Genomic DNA, 14359 nt, shown 5'->3' with positions numbered 1-14359 from the left:
TTTTGCAATTTCTATTAGTTCTTGCAATTTCTATTATCTGTTTGTTGAAATTAGATTTAGGATTACTGAGCTGTTTGTAGAAATAAATAAACTTTACAGAAATAGTGAAACGTCTATAATTATTACTAAACTTCATTTTTTCCCCCAGTACAGAACTGTTTTTTAATTCCTGGTTTAGTTTACTAATGATTTTTCTCTCAGTGTTGAAGCCGCATCGGTCGTGTGGAACCCGCATGAGGACAAGTACGTCTTGCTTCTGGAAAAAATTCAGAAAGCCTTTCTGCGGTTCCTGTATAAAAAGATGCACGGTTATTACCCATACTTGTACCCTTCAAAGTTCCTGCTAGGCGTTTTAGGGTTTAATTCCTTAGAGGTAAGGCGTAACTACGGGCTCTTGACCACTGTATGTAATGTCTTACGGGGGCACTCGGACTACCCTGAACTGGTTGCACAGCTCGTACGCCTGTTCGTTCCATCTATGGCTAAGAAGGCCCAATTTAATTTTCGACCACGAAGTCATCACCTATTAGATGTGCCTAAAACACGAACTGTGTCCCATAGCAAATCACCGCTTGTCCGCGCTCTACAATACATTAATGCGCTCCTCGCATCTGCACCGGAATATGATGTATTTGCAAGTAGTTGGTGGATCTGTGTAAAGAATGTATGAAGTTCTGTAAGGCGTTGGATAAGCGTGAATCATCTGTCTTGTATTAGTTTTTCTTTCTGACATTTTGTTCTGTTTTTCCTTGTAGACTGTATCATGTACCTTGTTTGTATAAATACTGTCTATTATAAATTTCACAGTGTATTAGTCCGCTGTAATGCTGTGTAAATTTTATGAATCAATAAAATAAAAAAATATAGTCAAGGAATTTCTAATCCCTGCCCGCTGAAATGTTGTTAGACATGCGCAATGCATTAAGGTCGAAAATTACGATATGTGATGTCAAAGCAGTATCGTGTTCTAGCTAGCTCTTATTGTGTGGTGACAGTTCGCTGTACGCTTTAGGTGGTTGGGAAATTAAGCTCTTCAACGCATTTTTATTCGATGTGTACAAAAAAAAAAGCCGTTTTTGCTCGACCGGTCTTTTCGTACTTTGTAAGTTTCTGGGGTTCAATTGCTTTATTAGAGACACTTGTACCTCACGGGAAATAAAATCGATTGACATCTTTCGAAAATTTCGTGCATGTACCTACCTTCCCCATTACCTCACACCTCGGCGGTAGATTGTTTATGGCGTGTCCGCCCTGCCTAAACTGTGGAATATCCAAATAAAACAACGATTTGACTTAAAGTATTATTCAAACAGTAAACAAGTTAAAAGCAGTTAAAATTTACTAGTTATTAGTTGCATGAGTTTGAGTAATCCAAAGTAGGTACATGAATTTCTCGCCAAATACCTAGTTCTAAATAAGCTTCTTGCACCACGTTCTTCGATCCTTAACTTGGAGTATTTAACAAAGTACAAAACATCTATTCCTAATATCTAGTTACTTAATTTTATCAATTACTAAAAGTACAATTGTACTAAAATCTCACAAAAGCTACATTTAAAGCCTGGTTATTTCAGAGCTAACGTTGGAGTCCTTTTTTTTGTAAGAATGGGTTGGATATATAAAATGATGGGAATAGTATCCAGTGTGACTGTCGCCAGAATTCTTCGCAGCACTGACCTTCCGGTAATATTCTATGGACTCTCCGCAGTCACAGGCCAAGCGACTTTCCGACCCGCTGCTTTCAAGTTGATATTTCGGCACCACGATAAGACTCTCAGTAGATTTAGTGGGCGCACAGTGATTATGATTCCTACCATACGATTGGTAGTGATGAGACGTAGAACACTGGCGGTGAGTGTGTTTTTCTTGTGATTGATGTTGGTACTCGTGATGGCTTTGTGTGCTACGTCCGCTGTGACTGCGCCCGTGGCTCTTGGATCGATTGGCATGTTTTGCAGTTGTATCTAAATAACCGTATCCAAAACCATAGCCGCCAAAAGCTTTCGTGGTGAGGTTGTCCCACGATTTCGGCTTAACGTGTTGGTGAGAACTTTGATATTGTATCTTTGGCGATGATTTTGCTTCAGATCGATCATTATCCCAAAAAAGTGTGTCACTACTTAAGGAAGTACTGTAACTAGAGACTGAATTGTCACATGGTGCAGTCGCATTGCTTGTGGCGTATGACTGCAGGCTACATTGACTAGTCTGTGTGGATTCCGTGGTCAAATAACGATAACGACTCGAACACTGCCCGGATGAACACACTTTTTTTGTACGCGAGTTGGGAAAACCGTCCGGCTTTTGTGTTGATTTATCTATTTGCTGGTATTTTTCTTTACGTTTGTGTTCCTTGGAGCATTCTTTCTTCCGCCTAATTTTCTTTCTTGAATTTGGCACGCAATGCGGATCACAACATGGACTTGCTAAATCATAAGCTTCGAGGCTATTCGCGTCTTGATTGTTGTAAGCAGGCATGCATGGGGCACAACTGTGACTGTTTCGATGTGATTTTGAATGTTTCCCGCCTGCTGATTTATATTCATTATTGTGATTCTCGGAGGCTCTATGGCATTCGTTCGGAGTTTTAACAACATAGTGATGGCACTCCCGTCTGTTTCTAGGGGAGCCGACCGTTATTACGAAGCTACCAGTCCTTATATTAGGTTGTATGATGCAGGCTCCATAGCGGGTATCCAAGTACTGGTACATAAACACACTGGGCTGCGGAGGTTTAGCAGCAGTGACGTTCTCGCTGGAAAGCGTCGGCCGGCAGTAAGTGCCATTGATGTTGTCCGTCGGGTTGTTCTCTTCGTTATCGGAGGAAACGTCGGTCGGGGAAGTCTTTTTCTTTTGTGAAGGTAAACTGTGTGTCTTCCAATTAGTGTCGAACAGCTGGCGCTCACGAACGGTTAATTGCTCTAGTTCTCGCAATTTAGATTGTATGGCTCGTTGTATGTTAATATACTTGAGATGGAGCTCGACCTTGCGTACGCAGTCCTCGAATATGACGACCATGCGCATGCGGGAGTCGCAGGCGTTGATGGCATCGACGATGGCAGCGTGGTCGGCGCGCTCCACGTCGCTGCCGTTGATGGACAGGATGACGTCGCCCTCGCGCATGCCAGATGCCGCCGCTGGCCCATCCGCCTCCACGTGGTCTACATAAGTTATCACTTCTATTTCTTGTTCCTGAAATCATATCAAGAAACACATTTTTAGGCTTTTGTTTTCTATGGAGAATGTTTAAAGAAGTATTAAATATAAAACACTGAATTTTGGTACCTTCTCTTAGCTATGTTTAATTGATAGAAATTGATCCAGCAGTTTGAAGAGTATCCACTTCTAAAATAATGTAAGGCATTTTTGGCATAAATAGATTTCTTTTGGCAAATAGCGTGGGGGATTTTTAAAATTTTATTTTAATAGTTGTTGTATTTCATTTTCTTGTACTTAAGTATAATTTAGAGATTGAGATTTCGCAGTGTGCCCAGCCAGCTGCGGGTTGATACTTTCGAGATGTCTAATGTCTAACTACGCATACTTTCGCAATAGCACTATGAAATATGTACATATAGGTGTATCATGTACCTTCCAATAGTATTTTTTTATAAATCGTTATTTAAAGAGCTTTGTCACATTTGTGACAATGTCGCTCTGTTAAATCAAATGTAATTTACCTTTTTGTAGTGAATTCCGTAGCTCTGGAGGGTGAATCCGTAGCTGCCGTTCTTTTTCTCGACGATGATAGTCCTGCGGCGGCAGTCCTCCTCGCTCTTGGATGCACCTCCGCTCCCGCCGCCTGCGCCCCCCGGTCTCTCTGACTTTATTGAATCTCTAATCTGAAGTAAACAAACAGGTTTAAGTATAAAGAAAAACCGGGCAAGTGCGAGTCGGACTCGCGCACGAAGGGTCGCGCAAAAAAAACGGTCACCCATCCAAGTACTGACCCCGCCCGACGTTGCTTAACTTCGGTCAAAAATCACGTTTTTTGTATGGGAGCCCCACTTAAATCTTTATTTTATTCTGTTTTTAGTATTTGTTGTTATAGCGGCAACAGAAATACATCATCTGTGAAAATTTCAACTGTCTAGCTATCACGGTTCGTGAGATACAGCCTGGTGACTGACGGATGGACGGACGGACAGCAGAGTCTTAAGTAGTTTTACCCTTTGGGTACGGAACCCTAAAAATGATAATTCATTACGGATCCATATTTCAATTATTGCGCTCAAGCAACCCGTTTTTTAGTAGACTGCAATATTTTTTCGAAAGTCTCAAATGTCAAATATCAATGAATCAATTGCAATATGTGCGGACAGAGAAGATTCGTGGAATATATGGGGCCCAATACATTCCGTGACTACCTTTCCGAACAGACTCTACTTATAAGTGCATATGGTTTTAGTCTTGGTCACGGCATCTAACCACAGCTAGATTGAAAAATAGCAGTCAATTAAATTGTGTTTTTCGTCGGTCACATCTGAGGAATCATTCGGCCAACCTGTTTCATTTCAGTTTCCTTTTTATTGTGTTTTTCCCCCCTGTCATGAAAACTTCTTCAGATTACTCTGAAATAGGCACCTACTCGGTAACTGGTGCTTATTAAGTAATGAAATAAATAAGAATAAATAATATAAGTACTTACTGAATTATCTAAGGAATCCTCCTTTGAGTCGTTGCTTAAGAGTTTCTTGCCATTGCTCATGCTGCTCGGACATCTTTCACTGAGTTTCGGTGAGCTCATGATTAATTAAAAAATATGGACTCTACTTCATTTAACTCCGTTTGATCCTAAACAGTATATATACACGTCCCATTACTGGGCATAAATCTAGTCTAAATTAATTCATACTTATTATGTAGTGAGCACTGCATAGTTACATAGTTACCTCGCACGTGTCGGCGAGGCACGTAACTGTTTCGCTGGGGTGCGACAAATCATTAAACAGCGCGCATGCGCCACAAGTCACACTTTACCCTTAACATCTTCTTTTGCTTTACCCTATCATATATTTGGTTAGTTTATATACTTACGGTAACTTTTATTTATTATAAGACTTTAGAGGATGATAAGACTATAATTATGTAGAACCATATTTTAAGTTGCTTCAAAGTTCAATCTAATGTCCACTGCTTTGCACATGCGCTCTAGGATGAATCGTTTCGTGTGTGCTTTTAAAAGTATTTTTTGGTTATGCTAGCGTAAAAACCCTTTTTAAATGAAAACGCGTTTTCCGTAGTTAAAACTAGTTTTCCGAAACGCCTTGGTGAAAACTAGTTTTAAATGGAATTTCAAGTAAAAACTAGCTTTCTCAAAGAACCTTGGTGAAAACTAGTACCTATTCACTACTTAATATTCAAAATTAATTACAGTTAGGTAAACGCGTGTAACGTTAACCGTGACCAAACAGCGCGTGAATTCGAGCGAGCAAAGCGAGTTTGCCGCGGCAGCAGGCGGCGCGGCGTACGCCAGAACCGACTTTATGTATTTTAGAATACAACTTGGAAAAAATGCTTTTTTGGTATCATGTGTAGGTATCGTTTAGTCAAAACTAGTTTTCACAGGAATACATTTTTGTACAATTACTCAAAACGAATACCGTAGTTAGGTAGTTTAAACTGAATAATCCCAGTTAAAAGTATTCAAAGTGTTAAAACTAGTTACACCGAGGCCTTACGGTAAACTAGTTTAGACAACTCAAAACGAGTTTTCACTGAAGCAATACTAGTTTTAATTAGGGAAAACGCGTTTTTACGGAAACCTTTATAACTAAATCATCTCAAGGATGTCTTTTTGTTATCATACTCGCGTCAATAGGTACAAGTAACGGACAAGTACGAGAAAAAGCACGCGGGAATGATAGTTAAACGATACCATTTTGATGGCAAATGTACGTTCGAATTGGCCTTCGTGGACCATGACGTGTCGGATGTGTTTCGGACTACGTATTAGGGTAAATTAGGGGGAGACCTCGGCTAGAATAAACATTTTTACCTACAGATTTAAATAATTTAATATCTGCTTATACTTACGTAGTTTATTTCGTTAATTTTAGTCTCATGTATTAAAATATAAAGGTTTATTATAAAATCATTTCCGTTTTCATAATCAAAACATTTACCTAGTTCGTTTCTTAGTACTGGAATCAGTTATATATCGCTGCCATACATGACCCAAAATAATTTTATTAAGCTATGAGCTTCATCACATTTGATATTTGAGTAATTCTAAGCATTTCTAGCCTGGGAGGCAAAAAGAAGCGTGCGTCTAGTCGGGGAGGGTGGGATACAATGCAAGTGTCCTGACTGACTGATTCATCAACGCAGAGCCGAAACTACTATAGATAGAAAGTTGAAATTTGCACTCTAGATTGCATTTATAAATTGTACAAGAGATAAGAAGCAATTTTGAGAAATTCAACCCCTAAGGGGGTTAAAAAGGAGATGAAAGTTTGTATGGGGTTCAAGTTTTATTTTAAGATAGGAATTTGAAACTTAGTAAAAAGATATATTATTAAAATACAAGAAAACTTATTTCGGCGTTTTTGAAAATTCATCCCCTAAGGTGGTGAAAAAGGGGTCGAAAGTTTGAATGGATATCAAATAAATTTTCGAACGCGGGACTTGAATCTATGTATTTGGGGATATTATTAAAAGACAGGAAAAGTAATTTCAGCGTTTTGTAAAATTCATCCCCTAACAGGGTTAAAAAGGGGTTGAAAGTTTGAATCCATTACAAATCCGAGTAGACGCACATTTCTTGTTGCCTCCCAGGCTTGAAATGCTTAGAATTACTCAAGGAACATATGTGATGAAGCTCATAGCTTAATAAAAAAATTTTGGGTCAACTTTTTAACTGCCTCCGCTATAGCAAAAATAACCATAAATAAGACTATCAGCTTTTGAACGGGACTGTCTGGTCCCAACCCGTAGTTTTATAATATTTTATATACCTATTCATATCTTGGGTACTGTAACTGGACTGTACGGTGTAGCTTTTGATATAATGTCTAGTATTACTTTTTACCCCTTTACCCCTTTTAGTTGTAGGCTCGGCCTCCCTTCCGTTTTACCTCTCAGCAAAATAAACACTAAAAAATTTAAATAACTACCTACATTATACTGTATATCTAGGCTTTATGGATTATGTGGAGTATGTACTTCGTAGAACTAGTTACTATTTGGACGTTGGTAAACTAATTGAGTAGGTACGGATTACTTAGGTAAGTCATTCATATACCTGTTAGGTACAAACCTACATAATTTCTAACCCCTGCAATAATCTAATTATTATCTAAGCTTTGTTAATTAAGACTACTTCATTCCTATTTTACCTAAGTTAGGCTCTAGTACCTAATAAATAATATTTAAGAATGTACAATCGTACATTATGTACTACATATACATATGTATGATATCATTGTTCCACTGCTGGAAAATTAACAATGCCGAGAAAATGTACACAACAAGTTTTAGTTATTTTAATTGGAGCAAGGTTTAGTTTTATATCCCTGTTTATGTACCTACGTGAAAGTACAAATAAATTTATTGTAGTACTTAAGTACTACTTTATACAATGCTAAGCTAAATAAATACAAAATGCTCATTTATTTCAGGTACGAGTACTTAGATTATACGGATAAGCTTTTCAGAGTTACGTCGTCGACTATAATAGGAATCGAATTGCCATGTCCGTCTGTCCGACGGCGACTTAGCTCAGTGATCGTTACCAATTACAACGCTTAGGAATTAATCTATTAAGTACGCCGCCATAGTGATAACAAAATAAAAACGTTATAAATAAAGAAAACTGATTTAATAAAACGTGATTTTTTATATTTATTTCCGACAGATTATATTTGAAGCCCGTCCGCGTAAAGTAAGGATGATTTTTTGCTTAGGTACATAGTTAGGTGTCTTGATAAATAAAATAAAAATTTAGTGACATACATAAAATATAGTTGTTAAATTACGTATACGTTTCACTAATACCTACAACTTAAATCTACAAATAAAACTAACGAAATCCAAAATAAACATACATTGAAATTATATTTGCTTTATTGAAAAATAAAATAACTTTGATTCCCATAAACTTATTGTTTAGTATTTTATAATTAATACCTAAATAATTATCACTTCTCTTTAAAGTTATAAAGTTAGTCCCAAAGTAATCAATGAAATAGGACCGAACTCCAAAATGGCCGTGCCGGAATGTCTATATCTATCAGTGGCGGAGCGTCCATAGAACTCGATTTCCATCGGCTTGTCTGATATTCAAGCTCTTGGGCCATTTTCTTTAAACTTCTTAAGAAAAGGAAGGGCAACTTAGTTACGGCTTGCCTACGAACAATCTAGGCGTGCCGCCACAAATATCTATGCAATCAATTTCAAAACACTGTTTATAAATTGGAATGTTATAGGTGCGCATTCAATTATTCGTTTCTATTTGTATTTACTAGTATTAAAATAAAATAATTTGTCTTGCATAATCTGTTTTCAAATTAATGTTAAAATGGTTTAAAATATTTAAAGTGCTTTCACAAGGGTGCTAATTTTGGCATAACGCACAACAGAAGTGTTAGGTATCGGAAGAGGGACGGATGCTACGCTGGTGTTGAGTCCAACTAAGTCCGGCAGCCCTATTGACTTCAAGCCGACTTCCGGCGGGATCAGGGATGTCTCTTTCACGACTTTAATAGCCGGGCCTCTGATGCTGGAATTATCTACCGATCTTCTGAAGGGGTTTAAGTAAATACTACTTTTCTTATCTCCGTGTTCGCCAGCCTCGATTATTTCCTGATCAAGAGGCTGGAGATAGTATTCTGAAATCATGAATTATTTTGTTTTAATATCACGCCCCCTACAGTTTATTTAGGTATATACACGCTATACAGGGTAAATTCAAAGAAGCTTATTTAAGAGTTTGGATGCATTGTTTCGTTAGGTATATGAGTTTGTAGTAATAACAATATGTATTTTCTCTGAATCTCAAACATATTGCAAACATATAAGATAATAAGATTCACTCTTAAATACGTTTATTCCTATCAACTTCTATGAATGGTATATTCTATTTTATAGATAGGTACATTATCGATGCATGAACTGTATTTACAAAATCTTCTTCCTTTTTTACACAAAGGCACATGCATTTGATGTTACCTATTTAGATTTAATGGTAATGGTTATTTTTCATTTATTTCCATGAACCCAATGGACATTTATTAACTAAATGTACCTATACATAATGTAAACTAATTAAGGTGGATGTCTAGGGATGGGATGCCGATTATCAGCCAAAAGATGGCGCCCATCCATGGCGCCCCAACTAGTCCACATCCTTGCCACAGACACACGCATGATGAGCACATATTCTGGACCCAAGCCTCAAGCATATTGCTATCCTTAAGCTACTTGTACTTGGATCCAGAATAGTGCCGATTTGTCTAGATGGGTCAAAAACATTATTGTGTTACGTCTTTCCTGTAGACATACACAAGAGTTAAGGGCTATAAAGGTTAATTTTCTTATTTAACCCTTATCCACGTGAAAAGGTCCTCCTTTTATTTAGAGAACTATGATAAATCATTACTTACATGCCCACAAGCTGTTAACTATTGCCCACAGGAGAGAAAACTAGTGTGTTCGCGCGAACTGTACATTTTTCTTTCTTTAACGTGGATAAGGGTTAAATAAGAAAATTAACCTTTATAGCCCTTAACTCTTGTGTATGTCTACAGGAAAGACGTAACACAATAATGTTTTTGACCCAGATGGGAGAGCTTTTAAGCCAGTGGCCCGACTCGGGGGCCGACTCTGGGAGAATGCGCGCACGTTGAGAATATATTAATTACCTGATCTTTTAACTAATGGGCTTTTTCTCTCCTTTGTGATCTGATCGAGAACAGTCAAGGAAGGGCTAGTGTCAGAGGATGCAATAGGTTGGACGGGCGCCACGGCCACAGCGCTTTGAGCCGTCACATTAGTCAACAGAGGAGCTGGAATGCCGCTCAAGTCCACAGCAGTGCCGTTGCTATGGTAAAATGACAAAGCTTCTTGATTGCCTCTGAAACAAGCACGTAGGTATTAAATGAGTTAATAGTTATTTGTTTTACAAGGGGGCAAAGTACTTGTTTAACAGCTCATGCCAATATTGATACCCGAGCAAGCGAAAGATTTCAAAATTAATTCGAAAATGTAATCTTGTGCGTTGAGAGGGTTTCAAAGTACGAGGGTTAAACAAAATTTGCCCCCGAGTGAAACACAAAAATTTTCACCACACCAACCCGAAGCAAATATTAAATGTAAAATATGTATCAAACAGAATCATATCAAATTGAAATTAATGTTATTAAATATTTATCATCGAAAACCATCATTTAAAAACAACTCAAAATTTGCATTTGTTTACTTTGCCTCGCATGTGAATTACTGATAGCAAAGTGCAACTTTGCTTTCCTTTTTTGAAGTGCAAGGTAAGGCTTTCCAAGCGGTGTGGTGAAAAATTATTTTTGATTGTCGTTCCTCTGCCCCAAATAATATTAATAATGAACGGGCACTCCGTGAGCCTTGCCCAGGTGGTCCCACCTGAAACATTATACACGCTGAAATTTTTATCGTTTTGTTCCCGAAGCATAGAGGTTAGGTATCGATTATACAGTCAAATAAAATTGTCAAAAAAAATCTAGCTCTTCAAATGAAAAAAATAAGCAAGTGAAAAATCAGTTTCACGAAATGAGTAAAACACGTAGTAACACCGCTGACGTCACGTCGAAAAAGTCATAACCACCGCGTTGCCGCCTGCGCTAGGAACCGGCTATGTACCTAATCGTGGCGCCGCCGTACGAATGTTTAGTGGTATGTACGTAAGATTAAGGGTTACTGTTAGACTTGCTTTCAATCTTTCCTTCATACTTTTATGGGCTTAGGACCATCATAACCTAACCTACTTACCCTGTTGTATCGGTATTTTAACGTTTTAATAAAATAATACAATTAGAATCGGCTAGGTAGGTATAAGGTATTATGGCGTATTTAAAAGATTGAAATCAACGCGTATTTACAATAATTTTAATAATCAAGTACCTTCTTGGATTCGGTCGGTGAGTACCCTTAGTTTTTAGCTATGTACACAAATCACACACGGTAACGCAATAATTGTTCAAAATGTTGTCCATTACGCTGAATGCAAATGTGTGCACGTCTTACTAAATTGTCTTTAAGCTTACGTAAAGTGTCTCTGTCACGTTTCACAGTCTCGAAAGCACGAATTATTTTTTGTCTCAGTTCATCGCGAGTTTGAGCTTCCTCGGTAAAAACCAGTCTTTTCACTTGCGACCACAAAAAAAAATCCATTGGCGTTAAATCCGGACTACGTGGAGGCCAGGCCACTGGTCCGCCGCGCCCAATCCAATGGTCTCCAAACTCTTCGTCCAGGTGCCTCCGCACTTCCAGCCGATAATGGGCCGGGCATCCATCGTGCTGATAAAAAATATCGCGTAAATAAGCGATGGGCACATCCTCCATTAGATTTGGAATCACCTCCCTCAGCATTTCCAAATAATTGAGGCCATTCAAATTACCTTCAATGAAATAGGGTCCGATGATTGAATCGTTAATTATCCCAGCCCATACGTTAACACTGAATCTCACTTGATGGCACGATTCACGAATGCAGTGCGGATTATTAAACGCCCAAAAGTGTTCATTGTGTTGATTGTAGAGCCCCACACGTGTAAACGTAGATTCGTCCGTCCACAATACGTTTACGTTTTGATGCTCTAAAATCCACTGACAAAACGCTATCCTAGCAGGCCCGTCGTTCTCGTACAAAGCATGCACTTTGCGAAAGTGAAACGGGTGCAGCCCTTCGGAGTTTAATATCTTCCAGACATAATACTGACTGACAGCAAATCTCCGAGCGGCCATACGTGTGCTTCTCATAGGGTGCCGCTCGAAGTATTCAATTATGTCTTCCTCGAGCTCCGCCGCGTAGTGTGGTCGACCGCGTGCCTGCGCGTGTGCAGGAGTACGGAGTTGGCCATGGTTCAGGAGCCGCTGCCTGACAGCCAAAAACGTATTAGGGGCCGGAATTTGTGGTTCGGCAATCCCCTGCGCACGTAAATGGTTCAAATTTTCAGGCTGCGCATACAGTATCCGGGCTTGGTTCATGTTGAAACCAGAACGTACGTAGGCATCCAGCATGGCAACGTATTCCACGTTGGAATACTCATAATTACGATCCATTTTTTTACACACAGAATCTTATACGAGTGAAATTCGTTAGCATTCGCTTGTAACAATAACATTTAACATTGACACCAAACATTGACTTATCAACTATTAGACCGATGACATCAAGTTGATTGGTGTCATCTCGTTACCTTATGGGCGTACTTCTTGAGATTAAAAAGGTAAGCATTACTTTTTACAAGTCCTGCTCAATTACCTCCATCTAGCTCTATCTGTGACACCAACCCTGGACAAAACCTCAACCGTTTTTCAAGTCTGATGACTCACACGACAGCTAATTTATGAATTAACATGGCGGTCATCGTTTTTGGGCGATTACGAAAAGTAAAGTTTTAAAATATTTTTTTGCGGTTTTTTAGGTCGAGGAAAAATAAGGTGATATTTTTTTTCCTCTAATCTGATAATTAGTTGATAATTTGAGATGAATTTTAAAAATGAGTCAAGTAGCCTATTGGTGACTAATTGCATCGCGACTGGTGTTTCGTGGGCGACGGGGCCGTGCAGGGGTGAACTGCGCAGGTGACGGCGGGACGTGCGGGGTGCGGGAGGGATAGCTCCTTAGAAAATCAGCACGAATGAAATCGCGGCGGCGGCGACGGTTTGAGGCGGCATTTTTCTGTGTTACTATTTATTCTCACGGCTTCGAGTTCTGTATTATTTTTTATTTATTTGGCAATTTTGAAACTAAGAGCTAGATTTTTTTTGACAATTTTATTTGGCTGTGTAATCGATACCTAACCACTACGCTTCGGGAACAAAACGATAAAAATTTCAGCGTGTATTAACAAACAAAATCAAAATACTTATGTAATTATTTTATTTAGGTACACTCCCATATTCTAACGACCCCAAAAAAAAATTTATTTTGATTTTGGCCCATTTCACACATGATATTTTTACCAAGATAGAAAATATGCACTAGCTACTTATTCATTTCAAGAGACTGAATATATTTTTTTGTGAAATCGAAAAAATCCCTATTTGTACTAGTTTAATCCTAATTAGTATCTCAAAGGCTTACGTCATGTTAGCAATTTCGTCATCCGATTTATTTGTTATAATTCCAACTTGATATACTGTAGCATGAATTACATACCTGAAAAATACCAGAAAGCTGTGTTATTAGATAGGTACATATACTACATATCAATTTTGATAATTAATAATAATTATTAGAATTCAAATATTTCGATAAATATGGCTATAAATTAATATGTATATAAATAGGTAAGTAACTTCTTTAATTAACACATTCACTGCCCAGATCATCGTTCATATTTGTAGTGCAAATTATAGTGCGCTTGGCACTGAAAGTGTACTATTTAGTACTTTATTATGTGTAATATGTAATAGGTAGGTATTAATATGAAAAAAAAAAACAGTTTGTAAGTATAAAAAAGTATCTCCTACCTACCTATAGTTAATAATTTATTGTTATTTAAATATTTACAAAACATATATGTTAATTACATTAGGTTATAACCAGAAGTCGAACAAATCATCAAAAATCATTTATATCTCAAAATAGGACAAGATTTGTTAAATTCATATTATGTAGGTACACAGTATCTTTATAAAATTTCCAGATTATACTCAGAAACTGCAGTTCAAAATTGTAAAAAAATATATTTATTTTTGCGATAAATTGTCCGAACTCTGGTTATAACTCTATGACAAAAAACTTACATATCATTAGTCGAATTAGTAAGATTTGACAATGGGTTCACCGCTAAACCCTGTATCCCAGGAAAACAGAAGATGCTAAGTACCTTAGAAAGAAAACAGATTATTGTCAACAAATATTTTTTGATGCCCGCTTTTATTGCTGACTACTTCCTCTCCTTTCTATGTCTATTTTAGAAGTCTACATGTCTTGGTGTCGAAATCGATGAGGAGGACTACAAGTAGGTATAGTGCATACTTATTTTCTATCCTATTTGCACGGAAACGTACGAACGTGTCTTGCTACAAAAAGTACTGGGGTTGACTGAAGTAACATGACAAATACAAACGCTTATGAGATAATATGATGACAAGCAATCATTCACTACAGGACATCTGTAGTTCCTTTGAGTGCCTTCCGACTACATCATCAGATCAC

The 14359-nt window shown here is 37.9% G+C and overlaps 2 protein-coding genes across 2 annotated transcripts; both read right to left on the bottom strand.

The window, feature by feature from the left end:
• Positions 1-1314: 1314 nt before the first annotated feature.
• LOC134678203 (uncharacterized) lies at positions 1315-4944 on the bottom strand. The gene is made up of 3 exons (XM_063536668.1): positions 4649-4944; positions 3681-3842; positions 1315-3192 (listed from the first exon to the last, which is right to left on the bottom strand). Exons 1-3 carry the CDS (start codon positions 4745-4747, stop codon positions 1555-1557), a joined length of 1899 nt encoding a protein of 632 aa, XP_063392738.1. The 5' UTR covers positions 4748-4944; the 3' UTR covers positions 1315-1554.
• A 3505-nt stretch (positions 4945-8449) lies between these two features.
• On the bottom strand, positions 8450-14021 carry LOC134678233 (uncharacterized). The gene is made up of 4 exons (XM_063536703.1): positions 13945-14021; positions 13280-13354; positions 9861-10072; positions 8450-8828 (listed from the first exon to the last, which is right to left on the bottom strand). Coding segments are annotated over exons 1-4 (585 nt in total). The 5' UTR covers positions 13947-14021; the 3' UTR covers positions 8450-8532.
• Positions 14022-14359: the final 338 nt, after the last annotated feature.

This window comes from Cydia fagiglandana, chromosome Z (assembly GCF_963556715.1).
Source record: "Cydia fagiglandana chromosome Z, ilCydFagi1.1, whole genome shotgun sequence".
In the NCBI taxonomy this organism is placed as follows: Eukaryota; Metazoa; Arthropoda; class Insecta; order Lepidoptera; family Tortricidae; genus Cydia; species Cydia fagiglandana.
Note: the sequence above shows the minus strand (reverse complement) of the source record. Positions and strands in the feature narration are given on the sequence as shown.

What these genes read in the sequence shown, in the direction of transcription:
- LOC134678203 (XM_063536668.1), bottom strand. Translation starts at nt 4,747, where the DNA reads ATGAGCTCACCGAAACTCAGTGAAAGATGTCCGAGCAGCATGAGCAAT. An exon ending in AGGATTCCTTAGATAATTCA is followed by an intron (nt 3,843 to 4,648) that starts GTAAGTACTTAT and finishes TGTTTACTTCAG; the next exon opens with ATTAGAGATTCAATAAAGTC. An exon ending in ACGGAATTCACTACAAAAAG is followed by an intron (nt 3,193 to 3,680) that starts GTAAATTACATT and finishes ATATGATTTCAG; the next exon opens with GAACAAGAAATAGAAGTGAT.
- LOC134678233 (XM_063536703.1), bottom strand. An exon ending in GACGAAATTGCTAACATGAC is followed by an intron (nt 10,073 to 13,279) that starts GTAAGCCTTTGA and finishes TGCTTGTTTCAG; the next exon opens with AGGCAATCAAGAAGCTTTGT. An exon ending in CCCATTAGTTAAAAGATCAG is followed by an intron (nt 8,829 to 9,860) that starts GTAATTAATATA and finishes TCATGATTTCAG; the next exon opens with AATACTATCTCCAGCCTCTT.